General features: G+C 35.9%; 3 protein-coding genes across 5 annotated transcripts; 2 read left to right on the forward strand and 1 right to left on the reverse strand.

Moving 5' to 3' along the window:
* Positions 1-518: 518 nt before the first annotated feature.
* LOC103868053 (probable inactive L-type lectin-domain containing receptor kinase III.1) lies at positions 519-4,071 on the forward strand. The gene has a single exon (XM_009146145.3). It carries the CDS (start codon positions 1,147-1,149, stop codon positions 3,016-3,018), a length of 1,872 nt encoding a protein of 623 aa, XP_009144393.1. The 5' UTR covers positions 519-1,146; the 3' UTR covers positions 3,019-4,071.
* Positions 3,583-7,844, reverse strand: LOC103868054 (serine/arginine repetitive matrix protein 1). Of its 3 annotated transcripts, XR_632801.3 has the most exons (11): positions 7,698-7,844; positions 7,526-7,615; positions 7,164-7,454; positions 7,004-7,102; positions 6,753-6,868; positions 6,522-6,578; positions 5,187-6,401; positions 4,990-5,091; positions 4,338-4,902; positions 4,146-4,223; positions 3,583-3,938 (listed from the first exon to the last, which is right to left on the reverse strand). XR_632801.3 is itself a non-coding variant. In XM_009146147.3 (10 exons), the coding sequence occupies exons 1-9, from the start codon at positions 7,716-7,718 to the stop codon at positions 4,374-4,376; spliced, it is 2,520 nt and encodes an 839-aa protein (XP_009144395.1). In that variant the 5' UTR covers positions 7,719-7,844; the 3' UTR covers positions 4,097-4,223; positions 4,338-4,373. The 3 variants fall into 3 exon arrangements, 2 of the variants coding, with proteins under 2 accessions (XP_009144395.1, XP_009144394.1); XM_009146147.3 differs by lacking the exon at positions 3,583-3,938 and having other exon boundaries at positions 4,097-4,223; XM_009146146.3 differs by lacking the exon at positions 3,583-3,938 and having other exon boundaries at positions 4,167-4,902.
* Positions 7,845-15,180: 7,336 nt separating this feature from the next.
* Positions 15,181-17,978, forward strand: LOC103868055 (laccase-2). Its single transcript, XM_009146148.3, has 6 exons — positions 15,181-15,591; positions 15,696-15,847; positions 15,950-16,194; positions 16,285-16,413; positions 16,496-17,470; positions 17,607-17,978. The coding sequence occupies exons 1-6, from the start codon at positions 15,487-15,489 to the stop codon at positions 17,735-17,737; spliced, it is 1,737 nt and encodes a 578-aa protein (XP_009144396.1). The 5' UTR covers positions 15,181-15,486; the 3' UTR covers positions 17,738-17,978.
* Positions 17,979-25,800: the final 7,822 nt, after the last annotated feature.

The following is a 25,800-nucleotide window of genomic DNA, read 5'->3' on the forward strand; positions in this document are numbered from 1 at the left end:
GCCTAAAAATAAGGTGAGCAATAGTTTATGGTTTTGAAAAAGACTTTTTATTGGGTTCACCCCCTAGGTTAACCTTTAGGTTCACCAACCAATAGAAAGTTGTCATTTTAAATCTAGTATCTTTTAATTAAGGAAATAAAATAACTTGTCAAATTATATTATGCTTTTAAAATAAAAAATAAAAGATTAAATAAATAAAAATAACAATAGTTCTAAAAAAAAGATTATTTAAAAAAAATATTTGTTTTTAGGATTTAGAGTTTAGTGTTTAAGATTTATAATTTAGAATTTATCCAAATGTTTAGTATTTTTCCAAGGGTTTAGGGTTTACCTAAGGGTTTAGGGTTTACCCAAGGGTTTAGGGTTTACCCAAGGGTTTAGGGTTTTCCCAAGGGTTTAGGGTTTATGATTAGAGTTTAGGGTTTAGTGTTTTGTTGACAACATGTTCAGTGTTTTTCCAAGGGTTTAGGGTTTATCCAAGGGTTTAGGGTTTAAGATTTGAGTTTATGGTTTAGTATGAGAGTTTAGGGTTTAGTGTTTTGTTGACAACATTTTTTCTTTTTTGAATTCGTTTTTATATATTATTTTTATTTATTTTTAAATTTTATTTTGAAAAGATAATATAATTTACCAAATTATTTGGTTTCCTTAATTAAAAGATATTAGATCTAAAATGATAATTTTCTATTGGTTGGTGAACCTAAAGGTTCACCCTAGGGGGTGAACCCAAGAATAAGTCTTTGAAAAATATTCTTGGTCGCTTGACAACCTTATTACTCTTCCGAGAAACTTAATATTTCAGAGTGATAATAATAATAATAATAATAATAATGATAATATAATAATAATAATAATTCAAAGTACTTCTCTACTCTATTTAGAATGATGTGTTCGTCATTTTAGAAAGAATAGTATGCCTTGTTTGTTAGAAAGGAATTTTGGAGGAAAGACCAAATGAAATTTTCAAGGATATTAACAAAAATATTTGTTTAGCCAATTTATAAGAAGTCAAATGCTCACCTGAGGTTTGTGTAGCGTCTTGGTATAAACAAAAAAGGTTTGAATATGAAATAGTCGAGCTTTCTTGAAGCTATAAATAGATATAGCAACTGACACAAGTAACTTCAAACTCTAAAACAACATAAAATGGCCATTACCTCCAAATCCATAGCTCTAACAATAATCTTCCTATTACTCTCTGTTTCTTGCGCCTCAAGTCAACAAGAAACCAAGTTTCTTAACCATGGCTTTCTTGGTGCTAACCTCCTCAAGTTCGGCTCCTCCATTGTCCACCCTAGTGGCCTCTTGGAGCTGACAAACACTTCGATGAGGCAAATTGGTCAAGCTTTCCATGGCTTTCCCATACCCTTCTCGAAACCTAACACTTCGAATTCGATTTCTTTCTCCACAAGTTTCGTCTTCGCCATCACTCCAGGACCCGGCGCACCAGGCCACGGCTTGGCTTTCGTCATTTCACCCTCTATGGACTTTAGCGGAGCCCTTCCCAGCAATTACCTAGGCCTCTTCAACACCTCCAACAATGGAAACTCCTTAAACCGCATCCTCGCAGTTGAATTCGACACCGTGCAGGCCGTTGAGTTGAGCGATATTGATGATAATCATGTTGGTATCGACCTAAACGGAGTGGTCTCCATTGAGTCTGCAACAGCTGCATACTTTGATGACCGAGACGCGAAGAACATAAGCTTGAGGCTGGCAAGTGGAGAACCAATCAGAGTCTGGATCGAATACAACGCGACAGAGATGTTGCTCAATGTCACGTTGGCTCCTCTAGAACGTCCAAAGTCAAACGTGCCTCTTCTCTCAAGAAAAATGAATCTTTCCGAGACTTTATCCGAACAAAACTATGTTGGATTCTCTGCAGCCACAGGAACCGTCACGAGCACGCATCTTGTTCTAGGCTGGAGCTTCAGCATAGAAGGGAAAGCCACAGAGATTGACCTAACAAAGCTTCCTTCTATTCCAAAACCGCCTTCTCCACCGTCTCCATCCTCAACTCCTCAAGTTTCAGTCAAGAAGGATTCGAACAACACTAAGCTCATCATAATCTTCGCTGCATCAGCAACAGGTGTAATCATGATCCTGGCTCTCTTAGGGTTTTGGCTCTTCCGTAGAAGGCAAGTATTCTTCACAGCAGGCGCAAGAAAATTCTCTCACCAGATGATATCAAGCGCGACGGGAGGTTTCGACAACTCTAGACTTCTCGGAGAGAGAAACTCAGGAAGTTTCTACAAAGGGAACCTTACTCCTACAGAGATTACAGCAGTGAAGAAGATTACTTGCACCACAAGGCAACAGAAGACAACCCTAATAGCGGAGATAGCTTCTATCTCAAGGCTAAGACAAAGAAACCTTGTTAACCTACTTGGTTACTGCAGCAAAGGTAACGAGGTTTATCTCGTCTACGAGTACGTCCCCAACGGTAGCCTAGACCGGTTCTTGTTCAGCAATGACCGACCGGTTCTCACATGGTCAGACCGGTTCTGTATCATAAAGGGTATTGCGGCAGGACTTCAATACCTTCACGGCGAGGGTCAAAGACCTTTGATTCACGGAAACGTGAAAGCCAGCAACGTACTCTTAGACGAAGAGCTACACGCTCGGCTAGGAGACTACGGACAAGGAATCAGGCATAGCAGCACCACGGGACACGTGGCTCCGGAGCTAGTCGAGACAGGGAAGGCTACACGTGACACAGATGTGTTTGGTTTTGGGGTGTTGGTTATGGAGATAGTCTGTGGAAGGAAAGCCATAGAGCCGACAAAACCACCTGAAGAGATCAGTTTAGTGAACTGGGTGCTTCAAGGGTTCAAGAAAGGCGATCTTTTACAGAGATGCGACACGAGAATGAACAGAGACGAGTTGGTGGCTAGAGAAGTGTTACTGGTTCTGAAAACCGGACTTCTGTGTGCTAACCGGTCTCAGGAAGCTAGGCCAATGATGAAGCAAGTAGTTGGGTATCTCGACGGTACAGAACGTCTCCCTCATGACGACTAAAAGAGGTTGTTGTATTTGAAGCATTTTCGTTTTGTGGTTGTGTGAATTTAAAGATATGACCAAAAGTATTAAGCATGATGCATGTGAATAAAACAAGAATTGTATACTCCATTTGTAAATTTGAAAATAAGAAAGATAATACATTACTTTGTCTTGAATAATGGATACAATAAGTAGTGTGTGTGGCTATAACACAAGTCTCAAGAAACTTTGTGAAAATTTGACCCAAGAAAAAAAAAACTGTGTGAAACCAAATGTATTTTAAATGCAGTCTTTAGACAAAGCAAGGAAACAAACACGACAACAAAATATCCAAGGTGTTGGATCTTACGCTACACCTAAGCCACAGAGACTCCTCACACTAAATCTTCATCATTTCTAGACAGCACTTTCAGATTAGACGATCAAGTAATGGGCAACATAGCAGCGCTTCAGCTTGTGTTAAGTATTGGATTTAAAAGGGTAACGTATTAAATACTTCTGTTACAAGATATTGCAGTTTGGTAACGAAACATAGAAATTACCATTGTTCAGAAAAAATATATATAGGAGACACAACTGACAGAACAGAACAAAAGGTTGAAAATATGTTAGGATTTAAAACAAACAAACAAAAGCCATGACCTGCCGATTCTCACATGGTTAGATCGGTTATGTATCATAAAGACAATTGATAGCAACATACTATTAGACAAAGAGCTAAACTCTCGAGTATGAGACTATGGACAATGAAGCAGACACAGCTCAGGACATTCAGCACCAGAACTAATCAAGACGGGAAAATTGCAAGAGCTTAAGGTCAGGCCTATGCTAATCTAAGACGCACAAGAAAAGAGATTGTGTACTTCACCTTAACCAAGTCAAGACATAAATGAGATAAGCCACTTTCTTAGCCAAGTCCTGTAGTTGACACTACTCATCTAACAACAAAATCCCAAAGGACAAGCATGTTTCAGTATCAAATGGTATGTGACAGTTTATTTATGCAATATTACTACATAGAGCAACCGCATGAAGATGGTTGAGCATTCTAATATCAAACCCCAACTCAAAGCTCTGAATAAGCACATTCCCAGACAATCACAATACCAAATAATAATATATAACTCAATGCAAGAAACTTTTACCCGAAGATCAGAGCCATCAAATGTCTGCAAAAGTCTGTACTCAAGAATAGCAGCATAGTAATATCAGCCATCAAGTTGCTGCCACCAACAAACAGACTGACATAAGAAAGTTTGCAACATGTAAGACGTAGCACCACATGAAACATAGAAAAAGATAGTAAAGCATTGTATCTTCAGAAAAAAGATGTTCACATGACGCTGGATACTCCTCAATAACGAGATAAGGATTTAGTGGCTGATGCCCTTCTTTGCTTTCAGTGACTCCAGTGCTTTGTTTCGCAACTCAATCTCAAGCCTCTTTGGATCCGACTCCTCCCCATTTTTACTCTTCTCAGCTTCGCCTTCTGACGAATCAGAATACTCTCGATTCTTAAGTTTCTGCTTCTCACCCCGACGTTCTTCCCTTTTACGACGTCTCTCCTCTCGCCTGCGTTTCTTCTCCTCCTTTTTCGTTTTCTTTTCCTCCTTCCTTCTCCTTTTAGCTTCCTTCCTATCCTCAAGGTCAGAGTCGGAACTGCCGTTACTATCTGAGGCTGCTTCGTCCCTCTCAGACCTTTTAGTCTTTCTTCTCTTTTTATCCTTAGAATCAGAATTAAGTTTTGCATCCAGGTCGCTGTTATCCTCTTTCTCAACTTGCGAAGGACGCTGTCTCTTTCCTTCCACATTTTCTACTCTACCGAAGTCCTTATCTGAAACTGGAGACATCTGTGAACCGTGGTGCATTCTGTGACTAGAACGTCTCTCTGGCAACTTTTCACTGTTAAGAAGTTGAATAGACAAACATTTAGCTTACAATAAAATATTATGTCAAAAGATTATCATTTGAAAAAAGATCAAAATGCACCTCTTTCTCTCTTGCGCCTTAGCATGTTCAACACGTCCAACTTCTTGTACCGTCTCTGGTAATTGTTTCCTAGACAGCTTGGACTTTTGATCCCTATCCTCTCTACAGGCAATAGACAGATGGGTCAAGGAGTTAACAGCTATTGATAAAAAGCCTTTACCAAAATAAAAGGGTGAAAGGAGTCACCAAGAGCATACCTATCTCGCATTTCAGATGGATGTCCCGGAGATCTTCTGTCCCTCAGGTGTTTTCTTCCACTAGGTGAGGGAGGTCTACGGCGAACAGGAGGCGAGGGAGACCTAGACGAAGATCTGCTCCAAGATGGAGACCGTCTCCTTCGGCTGTCATCAGGTGATCGTGAACCAGATGGAGATCTTTGACTTCGCCGGGTGACAGGTTTTGGTGATCTACGCCGAACAGGAGAGCGCGCTTTTTGATGTCGAGAGGGAGGAGATCTACCTCGACCTCTGACAGGGGACATAGATCCACCCTGCTTGTCATGTGAAGGGGATTTTGCCACAGGACGTCCAGCTGGAGATAGGGAGCCTCGCTCTCTGGCAGGTGTCAGTGACCTGCGCCTTCTAACAGGTGGAGATGGTAACCCATTTTTCCTACCAGGAGGGGACAGTGAACTTGATGATGGTGATTTAAGATTATTAGCTGACTGAGGTCCTCCTAGCCTCATTGGTGATGGTGATCCTGCACGCCTAGGAGGTGGTGAAGGCAACCTTTGCCCAGCGGGTGGTGAAGGCAATCTTGGCCTAGCGGGTGGAGAGGGTAACCTTTGACCAGCGGGTGCCCTGCGGCTACCCACTAGTGACGGAGATCTCCCTGGTGAATCAGACCTTTCCCGCTTAGCCAGTGGTGATCGTGACCGTGATCTGTTACGCCTGTAGAGTGGAGATGGAGACCTGCGCCGTCTAGCTACAGGTGAAGGAGACCTGCGCCGCCTAAATGGTAATGGGGACCGCTGACGCCTAGCAGGCGGTGATGGTGACCTGCGTCTCCTAACAGGAGGGGATGGTGATCTGCGTTTCCTAGCAAGAGGGGATGGTGATCTGCGTCTCCTAGCAGAAGGGGATGGTGACCTGCGTCTCTTAGCAGGAGGGGATGGTGACCTGCGTCTCCTAACAGGTGGGGATGGTGACCTGCGACGCCTTGAAGGGGGTGATGATTGGCGGCGTCTCTCAGGTGTAGATACACGGCGGCGCCTTTGTGGTGATGGTGACCTGTGACGTCTGATCGGTGACCGCGACCTGCTTCCATAAGGAGAGCGTACCCTACGCCGCCGAGGAGACAGAGACCTACTCAAGGAACGTGACCTGGATCGACGCCTTGAATATGATGGTCTCCGCTTTCTAGGTGAGATGGAGGCATCTGACGATCGAGACAGGCTCCTTGATTTCCGTCCACTGTTGTACAAGATGAGCTATTAGCAAAAACTGCAGTTGTTTATAAATTAACCAACGCGTTGAAAAACAGAGGCTACAATTTCACTGGATTCATGAAAAGTAACTACAGAAGGCACATACCCAGAAGAACTTCTTGATCCTGAATTTGTTCTGCTGATCGACCTCGAACGTGAACCTCTACAAAGAAACCAATTAGTTAGACTCGCATATGCTAGAAGGCTAGACTAAATTAAGACTCCAAGTACACACCATAACAAAGAACACAAAGAGCAAACAGTGATGACCTAAAACTTGAGGTGCACTATCGAACTTCAATAAGATAACACAATATAGGTATTAAGAGAACTCTACCTCCTCCTTTCGTTGGCTCCTCCAACCTTCTCATCAACCTTTCTCTCATCCTCTGGACGATCTCTTGAAGGTTTTGCCTCCATGGCATTTGTCACCTTGTGTTCAACGCCGCTGTCCTACAGTAGTTTGAGGTAAAGCACATGAACCCTTATAATTGCAGAAGCTCTAAATAACATGAAAAGAAGAGGGGTTAAGAAACCAAAGGAACATCTATAAAGACCGAAACTCTAGCATGAACAAGTTAGTCTTACAATTTTCCCCTGTATGTCATCCTCATAGCACTTCCTCCTCCCAATTTCATTAACTAACTTATTGTTCTCATCTGCTTCTGCTTTTTTCCTTGCTTGTTCCTGCCACAAAAGAAGAGAGTCATTCACCATCATCAAAATCCAAACTTTTCTACAACAATACCTTAAACTTGATGGTTTCAGCGACAGAAGCATCAAGAAACTGCTGCGGGACACCACTAGAATTACTCTGGGCGCTGAGAAGAAGAGTCCAGAGCTCTTTCATGAACTTGACAGTGTTCTTCTCCATGAAGCCAGTGATAGCTATCTGAATCTCCTTACCGTTGACGACCTTGTTATCAAGAAGACCGTAGATGAAGTTGATGAGGACTTCATCTTCGAAACCAAGAAGCTCAGTGACTCTAGTCGCAATCCAAGGCTTCATAACATCCATCTTCACCTTGCTCACATCAACCTGAGGATAATCACAACAATCAAAACCCTATCCGATCTGATTTTTTTTAGAATTCAAGAAAACTAACAAACCAGAGTCTCCAGCTCCGAGGCGAATTTCTGGCTCTTCATCAGCTTGGCTTGCTTGTTGGAGAACCGAGTGTCCTGGTCCGCGGTAGTACCCTGAATCGAAAAGAGGAATCAGATAAAAAAAAAAAACAGAGCGAATTGCGTCGATCTGGATCTAAGATGATCGGGGACTCACCCGGAAGAATCCGCCAGACATCTTTGTGGAAGCGACTCTTTCTTCCCTTCCCTATGATGAGAAAGATGGAGAAGGGGCTTGGGAGTTTTTTCGAACCCTAAAACTCTCTACTGAAGTTTTAGTTTCCATTTTTACCCTCAGATTTGTATTTAAATGACTTTGTTGCCATTTTGGAGGACATCGTATAACGTAACAAAATTATTAAGACTATGGGCTGAAGAAAGTAGTAGAAGCCCAGGCCCATAAGCCCATACTAATGTGAACATGCGTGAAAAAGCAAGCCAAGCTGACGAAGAGCCAGAAAATTCGCCTCGGAGCTGGAGAATTTGGTTACGGAGGCTACCGCGAACTATGGCCAAGCTTTTAACGTAACAAAATTATTAGACTACTAGTGTTACTGCCCATGCTACGCATGGATTAATTTTACTGTCTCTTAATTAATCACTAGTTTTTGACCCGCGCAGGCGCGCGGATGTATATTTTGAAAAATATGTTGATATTTGTTTTTCATGTAATTATTAGGATTTGGAAAAATGAATCCGAAGAACATAACCGATACCGATCCAAAGATATAGTACCAAACCCAAACATAAATTGATTAAATATTCTAATTATTCAAAATTTTGTTATTTAGAGAACTAGGGGTGGGCGTTCGGGTACCCGTTCGGGTACCCGTTCGGGTTCGGATCGGGTATTTCGGATTTTCGGGTATTTCGGTATAGAGGTGTAGAACCCGTTCGGGTATTTCTGTACTTCGGGTCGGGTTCGGGTATTTTTAGTTCGGATTCGGTTATTTCTGATCGGGTTCGGATATTTAGATTTTGAAAAAAAAAATTAAAATTTTCATTTCTCAAGTTTCTTGTATTTAAAAGTATAACATTAAGTTAACTAATTTTTTTGTTTTTAATAGATTGAATGGTTAAATAGATTTGGACATAACATTTTAAAACTAAAAAGACACTAATTTAGTTATTTTTTTAAAAAAAATTTGGTTGTAACTTTTTGTTAATTTTTGAAATAAAAAACTTGACATGCATTTTAAGTGAGTAGCAAATCATTTTTTCCGTAATTGTATGTATATCATATGAACTTAAAGTATGTGTAGTATCAATATAAATATTTTATATAAAATGAGAGATGTAAACTAGAAATATAAGGTTGATTATACATATGTTCGGTTATCTTCGGATATCCATTCGGGTTCGGGTATTACCCGTTCGGGTTCGGGTATCCAATCTCTCCTTATTCAATACCCGTTCGGGTATTTTGCTACTTCGGTTCGGGTTTCGGTTCGGGTTTTTCGGATCGGATTCGGGTGCCACTTCGGATATCGGGTAAAGTGCCCACCCCTATAGAGAACCGAATCTGATCCGAACCGAAGTATTTAGGTATCCGAATTTATCTAAAAATAGATTTATATACTTATATATATTAATTATTTTTAGATTTAACGTATATAAAACATCAAAAATGATACTTTTAAATTGGTTTAAATACTTGAAAATATATATAGATAGTCAAAAGTAAATATCTGAAATAGTTAAAGTATACTCAAATCACCAAAAATACTTAAAATAATTATTGATTTCGTATCCAAAATTTTAAATCAAGCCAATTGATATGTTAAGTTTAAGTATTATGACATATGTTATTCAAATTTATACGTAATATATTATTTTATTTATACATTTTGAGAAATTTAAAATATATAATGATTTAAGACTTTAAAAATAATTTAAATTAGTTATCCAAACCCAAACCAAACCCGCAAAGATCCAAATCGAACTCAAACTAAAATTTAGAAACATTCTAATAAGACTGAAATCTTTGACCCCGAAAATCCAAAATACAAACCGATCAGAACTAAACCCGTATGGGTATCCAAAAGCCCATCCCTAGTCATTATTATATATCGTATTTTATCATCATATAATTAATCGTATTTTATATGTACCATCATATAAGTAATCATATAATTAATAGTATTTTATACATACCATCATATAAATAATTACATATATTATATTTTTAAAACTTAATATGAAATATGAAAACCATAATTTGAGTTGGTATTTCAAATTGGGCTTTGTATTATATTTTTCTTATATATATTGACAATATTTTTTTATAATGGTTATTGAAAAATAGTTTAGTAAAAATCCATTTTTGAATATATGTATATTTTTGAATCAATTTTTGATATAAATCAAATTTGAATTATTATTTTGATTTGAAATATGTATATAAAGTTTAAATTTTGTTTTATGGTTAGTTTAGAAAAAATTTTTTTAGGGAATTAGATTGACCCATTTTGGTATATTTTAAAAGTGGCCTAGATAACTTTCAATTTTTTAAAAAAACATAAGCTCATTACTTTTTTTCTTAATACTACTATCATTGTTTTCAAACAAAAATATTTTTTTTTAAAAGACTGCAATCCATGTTTCCAAACACTCCAAATTTTTAAAAGTCTTATTCAAGTCTCCAAACACTCCAATTTTGTACTTGAGTTTTAATAAGATAGATGTATACTTTTCAGTAAGAATAAGTTTTTCTTTTGTCAAATATTGTATGAACCTAAATAACAGTGTCTCAAATTTCAAAATTGTAAAGAGGATGGGGAAGGGTGTACAACAATAATTCTTTAGTATAGAAGCAATAATGTAATTATTATCCAAGTATATAATTAAATATATATTTAAATACTGAAAAGTAAAAAAAAATTGTTTTTATAAATACTGAAAAGTAAAAAAAATATTGTTTACCTGAAATTCTGAATGGTCAAATGGTTTGCAACTCTATTTAATTCTCTATCTAATCCATCTGTCTCCAACTTCCCCCAACTTAAGCTCTAGAACATACTTCATCCAAACTTGTCTTTCATTGCTTAGATCTTCTTCTTCTCGTACATGTCTGCAGCAAACTGAAATAATAATAAAAAAACTGAACAATACAAAGATTGATGCTTGATTTTCTGTTTACCTGTGAATTCTAGAAATTTTGGTTTTAGTGGCTCGTAAAGCGGCTGAAAGCATCAATTGGATTGTGGCTCGTAAACATCAAAATTGAACACTTCAGAAAAATGGTTTTAGTGAAGCTTATAAAGAAATTTGTTGATGTTTGTGTGAAACGAAGAGCGCTTTGTAAAAAAAAATATGTTGATGAAATGATTTTAAAGTTCACTTGAATTAGGTGTAAGCAGTTTATGTGAAAAAGTGGTGATCGTGGCTTTGATTGAGAAAAGGTTAAACAGATACATTTTAACTTTTTTTCTCTTTTTTTCTAACTAATTCTAAACATTAACCGTAGACACATAATTTGAATTACATAAAAAAAAGAATTTAAATTATATAAAAGAGAAATTAAGTGGAGTCAGACTTTTTCATTTTATTTTATTTAAAAACAAATTCCATGTGTCGGTTTTTGATTCGCCAAGTGACTTGTGCTTTAGTATATAAGGGATGGGCTGAGGAAAATGATAAAAGCTTGGCTTGCTTGTTGGAGAACCGAGTATCATTCTCCATCGTCTAGGCTCTAGCCTCCGTGAACTGATTCTCCTCCTACTCGCCCCTGGCTAAGTGTTCCCCGTGACTAGGCATGCCGGTTTGGGTTATTTGATTTTTAGTTAGGTCAGTTTATGTTGTCCAAACAAAATTTGGTTCAGTTCAACATTCGGTTCGTTTGGTTAACGAAAAATCTATCGAAATTAACAATTTTTGTTTGTTTTGTTTTAGCTGTCGTTCTAAACAGCTAATCATTTATGTAGTTTTTCCTATTATTTAACATTCAACTAGAATAGAACATGATCCATGTGCGGCTAAGTTTCATTTTAAACATTTATTTTGTTCTAAAGATAGTTTGAGTTCGTATTTTTTATATTCTAGAAGGATCATAAGTTGTCATTGGGATCTGAAACGAATATAAGTTTTTTATATGAAGTGTAAGCCAGAAGTCGATACCAGCTCTAACTCTAAATGAGTCATCCTGAATTAATAATTTTAATCTCAATTTTCCATCTAGTTTTAAATGGTACGAGATCTTATATAAATATTTTATATAATGAAATTTAAATGATTTAGATGAACCCGTGTTTGATAGTTCAAAAATTAAAATATAACATGTAAAGTCCAAAATATGATTTTAATTTAATAGATTAAATATATTTTTATTTTTTTTTTGAAATACAAATGAATATTATTTTTTTAAATTCTAACAAAATATTTTAAAATTTTATTTCCAAAAAGCAATTGATTTCAGTTTCAATTATCAGTAAAATATAATTAAAATATTTATGTGATTTTAATTTTAATTTTTAAATCAAAACTGAATTAATTTTAATTTTTAATTATATTTTAATAATAATCGAATATAAATTAATTAATTACAAAAAAAATAAATTGCAAATAGATTTTTGAAGATTTTGTTATAATTTTATTAAGGATTGTTTATTTTTATTTCAAATAAAAGATTAAGATATTATATTTAAATTATATGTAATTTTATAAATTTTCTAAAGGATAGTCTAAATAAAAAATTACACATAAAAACAGTATAAGACTCTAATTTAATAGATTAGATGCACCCAGACTTTTTATCTTCTCAATTATCCTTCTAAACTAATAATTTGATTAATAGCTTTTTCAAATTAACCTAAATAGGTTCGTGGATTAGAATTAAGAGTCGAATTTAAATTTTAATCGGATTAAACCATTAGAAAAATTGTTTATACAAAATTTGATTATGTTAATTAAACGTAGTTAATTGTATTGATGTTAGTAAAAAGGTTATTTTTCAACTTTAGTATTGTAAATCCAGTTACAAAAAGAGTATAATGATTATTTTCTCTTCCAAAAGTTACAACATATTAAATTTATTCATTTGATTCAATGACAAAAAGTTATATAATTGTTATTGGATAATGTTACTGGCTAACAAATAAATTCGGTGAGATGAAACAGTAAAGGAGAATTTTTGAAGTTGGTAAACCTACAACTAACGATCTACATTATTATGTTCTTTCTTACTTTTCTAAACCCATGATTTTAATCATCATTATTTACCATGATAACTGAAACACGCAACTAAACGCTGTTTTGAACCAAAATACCATATGAAGAACATAGATATTAGATAATACGGAAGAGGCATCGATTTTACGAACTCGTAACGTCTCGGCCATATCCACAACCAATAATTCCCTGTGATTGGAGAGAACTTACAAGAAAACCATACATAAACCAAGTGTCGACTCTGTTTTATAGCAAAAACAGCAAGAGCTAACCAGTGCAGTTTAAACCACTAACAATGCTAGTCAATTTTGTAATATCCTCTTTCAAGTTGAACTGAACCCTAATGCTGCTTAGTCTGCAACTCTTCTTGTAATTGAGATTTTAATCTCTGTTGCTTAAAACTTTTAAGATTTAGCTCCAATTTGAAACTTACTTCTTACAACCACTTTTTACTAAACTTGGTATTTAAAATTTCGATGAGATAAAAAAAAAATTCGATGAGATCTTAGCAAAAAAAGAGGTAAGAGTGTGACTATAAATTTGAAAATTTCCACAATCAAATGGAAGGACAGAACGCAGAAAAAATTATCGAATGAGTTACGTGTAGTGTGTTGACACAATAAGTCAAACCTATTGTTTTATGTAATCAAACCTACAAAAATCGTTTATGCAGATTGCGTAACATGGATACTAATAGTCTCATCACTTAACTCATTGATCAACCCACGGGAAGGTTGTCTGTTTTGGCAGTATTAGGGATGTAGTATGGTGAAATCTAATTCTGGATCCCTGGTTGGATCTGGAAAACATTGAGAAGGTTATGTTTTATTTACACGGTTATAAATGGTGTTTAAACTTATTCAACTATATTCATTTTCAATGTTTTTTATAGGTAGAAGTTAAAAACGAAACCCATTAAAAAATTTGGTCTCACTTATTTGTTCTCTACTCTTTTCCTGCTTAAGAACAAGACACCAATCTTAACTTACAGTTAAAACATTCCTAATTAAATCCAAAGATTCCATGCTGTCAAATGAGATAAAAGAAAATGTAGTGTCTCATTTAACCAAAATTAAACATTGGATGCAACATCTTAATTGTAGTTACCAAATATCTAGAAAAAGTAGATGAGGCAGATAAAGGTAGAATATAAGGCCAAGTGAAGATTATTCCAACAATCGTTGTCTTATGTTGCTTGAAAGGAATGGATGAATTGGGTGAAGTGTCAAAGAGAGAGTCTTCCAGGAGACTGTGAAGATCCTCCTTAAGCTTAGAACCACTCAACACTCTCTTTTTTGTTGGAACATGTGTTTTCAAACAACCAACCGGCAACGTCCCATGTACTTACTGTTATATTCCATGTTTACTATAATTAATTAGTCTACTCATTACATTATTTAGTATCCTTAACTTGGTCTAACCACACATATATATATGATTATATTTCTTATCAAGTTTTCATATCTCGAAAAGCAAAAACGAAAAAGTTAGTCTTTTAGATTTATAAGTTCCTAAATTAAAATTTGATATGAAGTGTTGTATTTTTGAATTGCTATTTTGTATGAAATTAATAATCTTATTTATATTATTTTAGACTATGTTTTAGTGAGTTTTTGTATCCTATAAGCAATATTCATTGCAGAAGTTTTTTTTTAGTCATCTTCATTGTAGAATTTTATTAAGGCAATAAGTAAAGTACTGTTTGATCGTTAATTAGTGAGGCACGGGTATTCACTGATCAGAAGAGGGAGCGTAAGGTACAGACCAGACCCACATTAGTACCTCCAGGATGATGGTGTTTTATAAATGGTCCGTGGAAAGATAAGGAACTATTTTTGGGATAAGGATGGTATAGTATCTTACCGGGCTTTGATGGTTTATTAGGAGCAAGGAATGTAACGGCATGTATTTCACCTCTTCATTCGGAGATGGAGGCTTTGATTTGGGCAATGGAATGTATGAAGAATTTACGATAGTCTCAGGTTACATTTGCAACGGACTACTCTCAATTGGTGAAGATGGTTTCGAAACCAGAAGAATGACCAGCATTTGAAAGCTATCTGGAAGATATCAAGCTTTTACGATTAAGTTTTCTCAACTCATACATCGTTCATGTACCTCGGATGGAGAACCTACGGGCAGATAGCTTAGCACGCAGTGTTAGGAAACAACCATCTTTCGTCGTTCATATGGATACGAAGTTACCGATTTGGTTTACAAAGTCAATATGAGTTTGTGAATGTCTTGCTGTCAAAAAAAAAATATATAAAAAAATAGGAATAGTTTTGAATTTACTAGTTTTGATAAATATACATTCTAGTAAATACCAAAACATGAGTTCTTTAGAAAGATAATTGATATTTAGCTAATATCTCGATTATCTGTTTGTATCTTTTTTATTAAAGATAAAATTATCATTTTGTTGGTACACAAATTTAGATGTAGAGCTATGGTTACCATTGTTTATGCACTCAATTAGTTAACTTAGAATTCACTCGGACCGTCAACAATTGGACCAACTATAACATCAACACTAAATCATCTCATTCATCACTTATCCTAATAAATCACAAATATATTTTGTTCCTTGCTTTTGTTACCAACCACTACCTTACCATTCGCCTCTTTCCTTATATAAAAACAACATTCGACTTCTATTTACACACACACCACTTAAGAGCTTCACCAGAAAACGATATAACAAGAAAATCATACTTCTTACATAAATGTTCTGAAATTTAAAAACAGATTTTCCTTCAATATTCAAATAAATAGTATACATGGCTATGTGGGGTTTGCATTATCTTCTTGTGGCATTTCTGATCACCATAACTTACGGCATCAACGCAGAATCTGCAGGAATCACGCGACACTACACCTTCCATGTAATAATAAATTAGTCTCAGTTTGAGTCCATATATATTAGTTAAAGTCTTTGTTTTTTATATATGATATGTTTTAGTCGCTTACTCCAATTCCCCTCTGGCAGATTCAACTTAAAAACATCACACGATTATGCAAGACAAAATCAATTGTAGCAGTCAACGGAAAATTTCCAGGACCGAAGGTTACTGCAAGAGAAGGAGATAATCTCCAGATAAAAGTTGTTAATCATGTATCCAATAACATTTCCATACACTGGTAAATTATTAGTTGCTTTTAGTCTTACAATGATAATAAAATTTTAAACTCTTGTTTAATTTTCTTTAAGCCTCAATAAATAAATGAATGTATAAAATGTAGGCATGGGATCCGGCAGCTAAGGAGCGGATGGGCGGATGGACCGTCGTATGTGACACAATGTCCAATTCAGACGGGACAAAGTTATGTTTACAACTTCACGATTATTGGACAAAGAGGAACCTTGTGGTGGCATGCACACATTCAATGGATGAGAGCCACCGTGTACGGACCATTGATCATTCTCCCAAAACTCTATCAACATTATCCTTTTCCCAAACCCTACAAACAAGTCCCTATTATCTTTGGTAAATTATCTTCTGAACACATAAATTTTATATATGTCCCACAAGATTAGCGTTCTGTTTAAGGGATTGATGTATTTAATCTGAGTATAGGTGAGTGGTTTAATGCTGATCCTCAAGCAGTTGTACAACAAGCTCTTCAGACTGGTGCAGGTCCAAATGCGTCAGATGCTCATACTTTTAATGGGTTACCAGGCCCATTATATAATTGCTCCACAAAAGGTAATTATCATATTTCTTCTTGTTGTCTAAAACTAGAAACTGATTTAGTTTTGCAACGATTAAATATATCTATTTTTTTCAGACACATACAAGTTGGTTGTGAAACCTGGAAAGACATATCTACTACGACTGATCAATGCTGCACTCGATGATGAACTCTTCTTTACCATAGCCAATCACACATTGACAGTGGTCGAAGCTGACGCTAGCTACGTTAAACCATTCCAAACCAACATTGTTCTTCTCGGTCCGGGACAAACCACCAACGTTCTACTCAAAACCAAACCTATTTACCCAAATGCAACCTTCTACATGCTAGCAAGACCTTACTTCACGGGCCAAGGAACAATCGATAATACAACCGTCGCAGGGATTCTCAAATACCATCACAAACCTACTTCAAACCATTTTAACTCTTCTAAAAACCTTCCTGTTATTAATCCTTCTCTACCTCCTATCAACAGTACGAGCTATGCAGCGAACTTTACAAAAATGTTTAGAAGTTTGGCAAATTCTAGATTCCCGGCAAACGTTCCAAAAATCGTGGATAAGAAGTTTTTCTTTACGGTCGGTTTAGGAACCAACCCTTGTCCTAAAAACCAGACCTGTCAAGGACCAACTAATACCACAAAATTTGCAGCAGCTATCAACAATGTGACTTTCATCTTACCAAACACTACTTCTTTATTACAATCATACTTCTCTGGCATGTCTAAGAAAGTTTTCACAACCAATTTCCCAAGTGCCCCTGTTTTCCCATTTAATTACACGGGCGTGCCACCAAACAACACAATGGTCTCAGGAGGGACCAAAGTCGTGGTCTTGAAGTACAACACAACTGTCGAATTGGTCTTGCAGGGCACTAGCATCTTGGGAATCGAGGCACACCCTATTCATCTTCATGGCTACAACTTTTATGTGGTAGGTCAAGGCTTCGGTAATTTTGACCCGACCCGTGACCCAAAACAGTATAACCTAGTTGACCCGGTTGAACGAAACACTATTAATGTCCCTTCCGGTGGTTGGGTTGCCATCCGATTCCTCGCTGATAACCCTGGTATTGGTTTAAGTTTTTTTTTTTAAATGCGTGTTACAAGTTGCAACACATATTATGCGGTTTTGAATATGACTGTGATAATTTTAATGTTTATTAAAACTGTCGTTTCTTAATAGTTTTTGTTTGATGGTGTCAGGTGTGTGGTTTATGCATTGCCACATTGAGATTCATTTGAGTTGGGGTTTGACCATGGCTTGGGTGGTTCTGGATGGAGACCTTCCAAACCAGAAGCTCCCTCCTCCTCCCTCGGATTTCCCTACATGTTGACTCTGACCAATCCAACGCCTATACCGTTGCCACATCACTTTTCCCTTTGTCGATTGATATTTCTTTAAATTGTGCAATATATGTTTTTGTTTTCATTTTATTTTTGTGTGTTTTTGATTCACCACCTGAGAATTCTGAGTTTTTATTTTATTTTTTTTCTCTATTTTTATTGTAAAAAGATCAGTGAACTGAAGAGCTTTGTTCGCGGTAATAATTTCTTGGTACATTATTTTGACGCAAATAAGTAATTATTATAATCAACGAAAAAAACCCACTGGCAAAAACTCCGCAATGCTCTTTATCGTGACTAGAGAATTTTTCCGCGCTTCGCGCGGATTGTGTCTTATAAATTTATTTTATTTATAGTATTATTTGTCAGTTTTTTTCTTTTATATTAACTTCTTGTTTTTCTAATGTTAGTTTTTCTTAATTTAAATTTATATGTTGATAATTTTTTGTTTTTTTTGTCGTAGATGGAGAATTATATTTTTTATTGATGGTTTTTTGTATGTGACAGTGACATAAACTTTTTGAAATTTTAAAATAATGTTATATATAGTACGATTAACACATTAAAGAACAGAAACATATTCAGACACATTTTACACAGCTTTTATATGCATAATTTTAAACATTATATATGTATATATTATAAGTTTGAAACATGTAAATGCTTTCTAAAAGTAAATACTTGTTCAGAGTTTACATAACTTATCGAAAATTTTATCTCTTTTTAAATTCAAATCACTAAAAATATCAAAAAGTCAGTATAGATGGGTTTTTTAGGCTTTTAAATCAACACTGAAAAATTACATGAATTAGATAACAACAGTTTTATAAACAACTGGATAAAATTTGACCGAGCCAAAGATTTTCACACAATATATTCTTTCTTCTTCAAATTACGAAGAGCCTATAGGCACAAGAAAAAAAATCATAATTTTTGTTTTCACTTATATAACATTTTTTCTCCATTACACACGGAGTTTATTACACTACTATAAGCAATGGAGAACTCTATTCATATAAGATTCACATCTATGCATTTTGACAAAGATGAATTTTAGCCATCTTTAATTTCAGAATGGACCAACTTCAATCATATACACTATATTTTCTCTATGATTCAAAACTTACAATTTTAATTATTTTCTCTTTATTTATAACTACAATATAAGGTTATAAACTATATATATTATAAATTAATAATTTATTTATCCTTGAAGTCTAACGATTAAAAATAGAACATAATTCAATATAGATATATGATTCTATTAATAAATTAGAAGTTACAAATTTGAAATTTCTAGAAATATCAAAAGTTGTATGTTAGTTAATTATTTTCTAAATGATATTTATTTTTAATTCTTTTTGGATGAAAATATTTTGGATGAGGTGGATAGTCTCAAAAGCCTTAAATTTAGTCCCTTTTATATAGTAGGATTCATTATCTAGAAATTAGTGATGAGCAAAATAGCTATAAGTTTTGATTCGACTCATTACTTGTTTTTATTGAAACCAAAAGATCCAAATATCACTAACTTTACAGAAAAGCAAATATACTAATATATAATATCTATGAGAAAAGAAAAAAAATTATAAATACTAATATTTTTAAGGATAGATATCCGATCCGATCCATTATATGTATGTATGTACATATATTTCAAAAGTATATATATAAATTATATAACTGTTTTATTTAAGTAAGTTTTAAAATATTTTTATTTGAGTTATTAGAGTCATAAGAAGTTAATAACTTTAATTAATAAAATTCTATTAATTTTTTTTATTTGTACAGATCGAATTGGATATATGGTTAAATTTTCCAGAACATCAAATATCCGTATGGATATTGGATTGAATAATTAATTATTCATACGAAATACCTCTAAAAACCGGATATTCGTTTTTTGTCCACCTCCAATGGAAACAAACAGTTTTATTTATGGCAAAAGACCAAAGAAGAAGTCGTTGGCAACTTTTCACTGGTTTCTTATTTAATCAATTAATTTAGAATCTTAATTATCTGATCAGCTGGTTTTTGGACCGTCATTAGAGTTGTAATGTTCGAACTAAAATGGATACCAATAATTAGTATTCAATATCCAATGTATTATATTTGATATTTTCATATGTAAAATTAAATTAAAAAAAAACATAAAACACATTCCAAAATATTAGTGACAAATCAATTTTACCAATATATTTTAAATTTTATTTTTTCTTATAACAAAAAATATTAAGAAAATATAACAAAATCATGCCAAGAATTTTAATTTGTTTAAAAAAAATAAAGCATCAATTGTTTCATAATTATAATTTAATATGAACTAAGATTTTTTATAATCCGAAAAATAAAACTATATACTACTTTTTATAAATTTGATAATTATAGTATGTTTTATTTTTAAATAGGAGTATTATATAAAATTAAATATAGAAAATTATATTAAATTGGTAAGTTAACCTATTTTTTTAATACTTTTCATTTACTCTAAATTAAATGTTTCAAAAATATGTATGTTATAAAAATATGTTGACTTTTACGCTCAAGAGGTAGTTTACTGTGATATTGATTTCAGTTATATCCAAAATATGATAGTTCTCATATGAGCGGAACTCTTATTTTATCAAATATATGTAAGTGTTGAGACTTTGAGTTTCCAAAGCATCATCTATATCGTTTTTTTTTTTTTTTTTGTCGACAACATTACAGACTCATATTGACCCTGTAAACCAAACTGGGAGATGTTGATCCATGTGAACGACGAAAGACGGCTGAATCCTGACACTGCGTGCTAGGCTATCCGCCTTCGTATTTTGCGTTCTTGGGACATGAATAATCTCTGAGCGTATGACTCTTGATATCCTCCAAATAGCTTGCAAAAGCTTGCCATTCTTCTGGTTTCGAAACCATCTTCACCAATTGAGAACAGTCCGTTGCAAACGTAACCTGAGATTGTCTTAAATTTCTCATACATTCCATAGCCCATAGTAATGCCTCCATCTCTGCATGCAAGGGATTTAGAGATGCCCGTACGTTCCTAGCTCCCAACAGTCCTTCAAATCCTTTTAGAGTACTGAACCAACCCTGACCAGAGAAAAGATCGCCCTCTTTCCATGATCCATCTGTAAAACACCATCGTCCGGGAATTGCCGGAAGAGACGTAACCGGTACGTGTGTGTCCGTTTTCTTTTCGTTCAACAGCTGTGCCTCTGCCCAAAGTGTTGCTTCCGTTTCTGCCAACTTAAGAGTATCCTTAGGATCCATATCCAAATTACTAAATACCTTATTATTCCTTCCTTCCAAATATACCATAATATCCAAGCAAACTGATGATCCTCCAGCTGTGGGATAACCCGCCAGAAGAGATGATCCATATTCGTAAAGAGAGAGCTCGTGGGGAAGATGGCTGGATTTGTTGGAATCTTTGAAAGAGCCCAAACCTGAAGTGCTGGGGGACACTCAAAAAATACATGATTAATCGACTCCTCCTCCGCTCCACATCTTGCACAACATATCTCACCTTGCATCCCTCGCGCCTTCAGATTCTTCTTAACTGCTACACACCCTGAAACCAGTTGCCAAAGAAAATGCTTTATTTTAGGTGGACACCGGATTTTCCAACAAAATACCTTCAGTACATCAACTGTTGATCCCACCAATAATGGTAATCGTTCCCTATCCGGATAGATCCGTTCCACTTGATATCCTGATTTAACCGTAAATTTTCTATTATTTGTGAAATGCCATCCTTCTCTATCAACCATCTGATTCCTGCTCAGTGGTATTCTTTCTATAATTTCCACATCCTGAGGATCTACCAAATCCCGGAGAACCTGCGAATTCCATCTTCGCGTAGTGGGGTCAATAAGTGAATCCACTGTGAGATCGGGATACAAATTATGTTGATTTTTATTGGCTGGTCTCGGGCGAGTGGTTGGGATCCAAAGATCATTCCATACAGAGATAGAAGATCCTGTTCCCACCCGTTTGATTAGTCCTTTGCTTACCAGAGATCTAGCAGATACAATACTCCTCCAGCCATATGACGGGGAGAATGAACGGATCGGATCAAGAGGTGAGGCATGACGAAAATACCTCCCCTTGAAAACGCGAGAGAATAAAGTGTTTGGCTGTTCTATCAGCCTCCATAACTATTTACCAAGCATCGCTGTATTGAAGTCAGTTATATCCTTGAAACCTAAACCTCCTTCTTCCTTACTAACACATACTTTATCCCATGATTTCCAATGCAGACCTCTTGAACTACCCCCAGGGCTCCACCAGAATTGTGCTACCGCACTCGTCAATTTTCGTGTAATGGCCTTAGGTAAACGGTAACATGACATCGTATGATTCGGCAATGCCGTAATCACTGACTTAATAATCACTTCCAACCATTGACCCTGTTATTTAGACGATCCTGCACAAAACTGAAAAATTGAATCTTGGAACCCCCTAAATTTTCCGGTAATCCTAGATAGGATCCCACGCCCCCCAAATTCTGAATCCCCAAAATATCTCTTAGTTCTTGCCTGACCGATTCCTCAATTTTGTGTCCAAATTGAATCGAGGATTTGTCGAAATTTATCAATTGCCCAGAAACTACCTCATACTCCTTTAAAATCCTGAGAATAGTGTGACATTCCTCCTTTTGAGCCTTGCAGAAAAACAAACTATCATCCGCAAAAAACAAGTGTGAAATCGATGGGCAAGCTCTAGCTACCTTAATCCCTGTTAATTGTTTCCCTCGCTCCGCTTTCCTTATATTGGCAATCAAAGCCTCAGTACACAGAATAAATAAATAAGGGGACAACGGGTCTCCTTGTCGTAAACCTCTGTGTGGTACAATGAGTCCCCGTGGTTGTCCATTGAGGAGAATCCTATATTGAACTGACGATATACACTCCATCATTAATTTAATCCAGTGTTGATGAAAACCCATCTTCTGCAGTAATGCTTTAATAAAATCCCATTCGATCCTATCATACGCCTTGCTCATATCCGTTTTAATTGCCATATACTTCCCCTGACACGCTTTATTTGTCCGTAATCCATGAAACATTTCCTGAGTTATAAGAATATTGTCGGAGATCAACCGCCCTGCCACAAAAGCCGATTGAGTCTCTGAGACGAGAGAGGGCAAATAGACTTTCAACCGTTGACACAAAACCTTCGATATAATTTTATATCCCACATTACATAAACTGATTGGTCGCAGCTCCGTCATCCTTGTAGGCCTTTCTATATTTGGAATCATACATATATTAGTAATATTTAACCTGGAATCCATTTCACCCGATACCAGAAAGTTATTCACCATCTCTACCAAATCCTTTTTAATAATATGCCACGAATGTTGAAAGAAAAGCGCCGTCATACCATCCGGTCCTGGTGCTTTTTCTGGATGCATCATGAATAGCGCCTCTCTAACCTCGGCTTCAGTTGCCGTCCTCAATAACCATCGATTTATCTGAGGAGTAATCCCCGGTGTTATTTCCGAAAGAAAATCGTCAAACTCCGATGGAGATGTGGTACTAAAAAGTTCTTCAAAATAGTCTACCGCTACCTTTTCGACACCATTATCCTCTGTAATCCAATTTCCAGCTACATCATGTTGTCCTACAATCCTATTACGTACTCTTCGTTGCTTTGTCAAAGCATGGTAAAATTTTGTATTAAGATCCCCAGATGAGTACCACATATTTCTACTTTTTTGGTGCCAATACTCCTCCTCATCCCTATATGCCTCTTGTAACTTCCTGGATACCTCTAATATATCCTCCTGAGACCTAGTATCATCAGTTTGTACCTCCTCTAATGCCTTCTGCAAATCTGCAATTTTTTCCTTTCCATAAGGTGGATTATTTTTCCGCCATTTTCCAATTTGGCGACGAAAATTACTAATCTTTTCCACTATGCCATTTGCATTGCCTTCATTATATTTCGACCATCCCATTGTAATTGATTCCATTAAACCCTCTTGACCAACCCATCTCTTATCAAACCTAAATTGACCTTTTTTCCTTTGAACTTTATCATCGAGGAAAGCCACCAGAGGTCTGTGATCAGATGCCACCATCCCTAAATATTCAGTATGAGAGCATGAAAATAGCGTATGCCATTCCTCATTAGCGAGTGCCCGATCTAATCGACAACGAACCATTACTGCCCCCTTTCCTTTACCTCGTCTCCCTTGCCATGACAATTTGTTACCTTTTGCCGGAAATTCCAGTAATCCACTATTCCTGATCATATTATTGAAAGGTACAAATGAATCCGCACTCCTGATAGCTCCACCCTCCTTTTCATGATTTCCTGTAATTTCATTCAGATCACCAATAATGAACCACGGTTCCGATCTTGACAGTCCATATCTAGTTAAGCGTTCCCACACTTGTTCCCTCAAATCTTTGACAGGATCCCCATACACAAAAGTAAAAAAAGCTGTTTTTTCCAGCATCACTGCTTCCATATCTATCATTCGATTACTTGAATATAAAACATTAACTTGATAATCATTATTATAGTAAAGCGCCAGACCACCACTCCGCCCTACTGGGTCAACTGTGACTAAATTATCAAATCCAAAATGTGATTGGTATTTTTGAACAAACTCAAAATCCTGCTTTGTTTCCGATAGAAATAAAAAATCCGGTTTATATTTATGCCATATCTCCCTTAAATAGGCTGTAGTCCATTTGCTTCCCATTCCTCGACAGTTCCAACTAAGCACTCTCATTTTAAAAATGTGAAAAAAACTCTGTAGAGCTATGTAATTTGGGTTTAATGATATCCGAAAAACTCAACCACCATTCTGTAATAAACAAACAAAAATACGGCACCAATGTTTTTAAAACCTTAATACTCTCCCATATAGTCACTCTCCCCAAAACTCTCAGGCTGATCCTTCGATACAATAAAAGACCTGTAGTCCGTGGAATTGCCATCCACGTATACCGTGTACCAACAACCTTCCTCAGAGACCAAAGTGTGATCAATACCTTAGCCTGTCGTAAATGATTGCCATCCGGATAACCAATTCCAATCTTGTATGAATAATATAGCCTCTCTTTCTGGTTTAATGAGACCAGAGAACATGCTTTATGTCCATCCATTATGTTGAACCTTATTGATCTCCCGAAGACCCCATGTATCCCCACCGAACACCAATCCTCCTTGCCCCTATTTCCATAACGCATCACCATAGTATTCCTCTCAGTCCATTTTATCCATTTTCCGATAGACATACCAACCTTATAATTAATATTAACATTCATCCCAAGCCAAGAACACATCCAAACAAAGCCAAAGCAACCAAAAAAGCCAATATCATTCCATAAACCAAACTCATAACCAGATAAAACAAATAGCAAATAGCCACCACATAGCCAGATAACAAGCAAAACAACCACAAAATAAAATCTTAAAGAAATGCTCACAGAGCTTATTAAAGACCAAACATAAGAAAAACCAGAAACTCCAAAAGAACCACTCCTCAAATCTTCATAAATTTTACTATCCATGGGGCGCATTTAAGGGTTTGGAAGAGGTTGGTTTGGGGTGTAAGGGACCCTTTTCCTCCTGCGATCTTATACCTTCTCCCTGACGCTTGCCTTGTCGAGATTGAACACTCTTGTTCTGTGAAAGTAGCGCTTGAACAAACTTCTTCTTGGAGGTTCCAGCAGCCATGACTGTCTGTTTAAGCAACAACTTACGAGTTCCTTTCTTCTTTTCATCCTCCCCTGCTTGAGTACCCTTCTCTCCAACTTCCTTTGCGTGTGAATCTTCCGCAACCTCCACTAAGGCCACCTCCTGTGTCCCAGTAAGTTCCTCCATCTCTCCATCAGTTAAATTTTGGAAGCCATCATCATCGCACATAAGCCCCACTTCACCATCAATGTGATTCCCTGTCTCCTCCAAATCCATACCCTCATTCACTAAGCTATCATTACCAACTCCTATCTGCTTCTGAGCCAGCTCTAATCCAGTACCAATATTTTCCGAAACCATTGCAGTAATTTCACTATTCACCACGCCCACGGGTTTACTAATT

Source organism: Brassica rapa, chromosome A05 (genome assembly GCF_000309985.2).
Source record: "Brassica rapa cultivar Chiifu-401-42 chromosome A05, CAAS_Brap_v3.01, whole genome shotgun sequence".
NCBI lineage: Eukaryota > Viridiplantae > Streptophyta > Magnoliopsida > Brassicales > Brassicaceae > Brassica > Brassica rapa.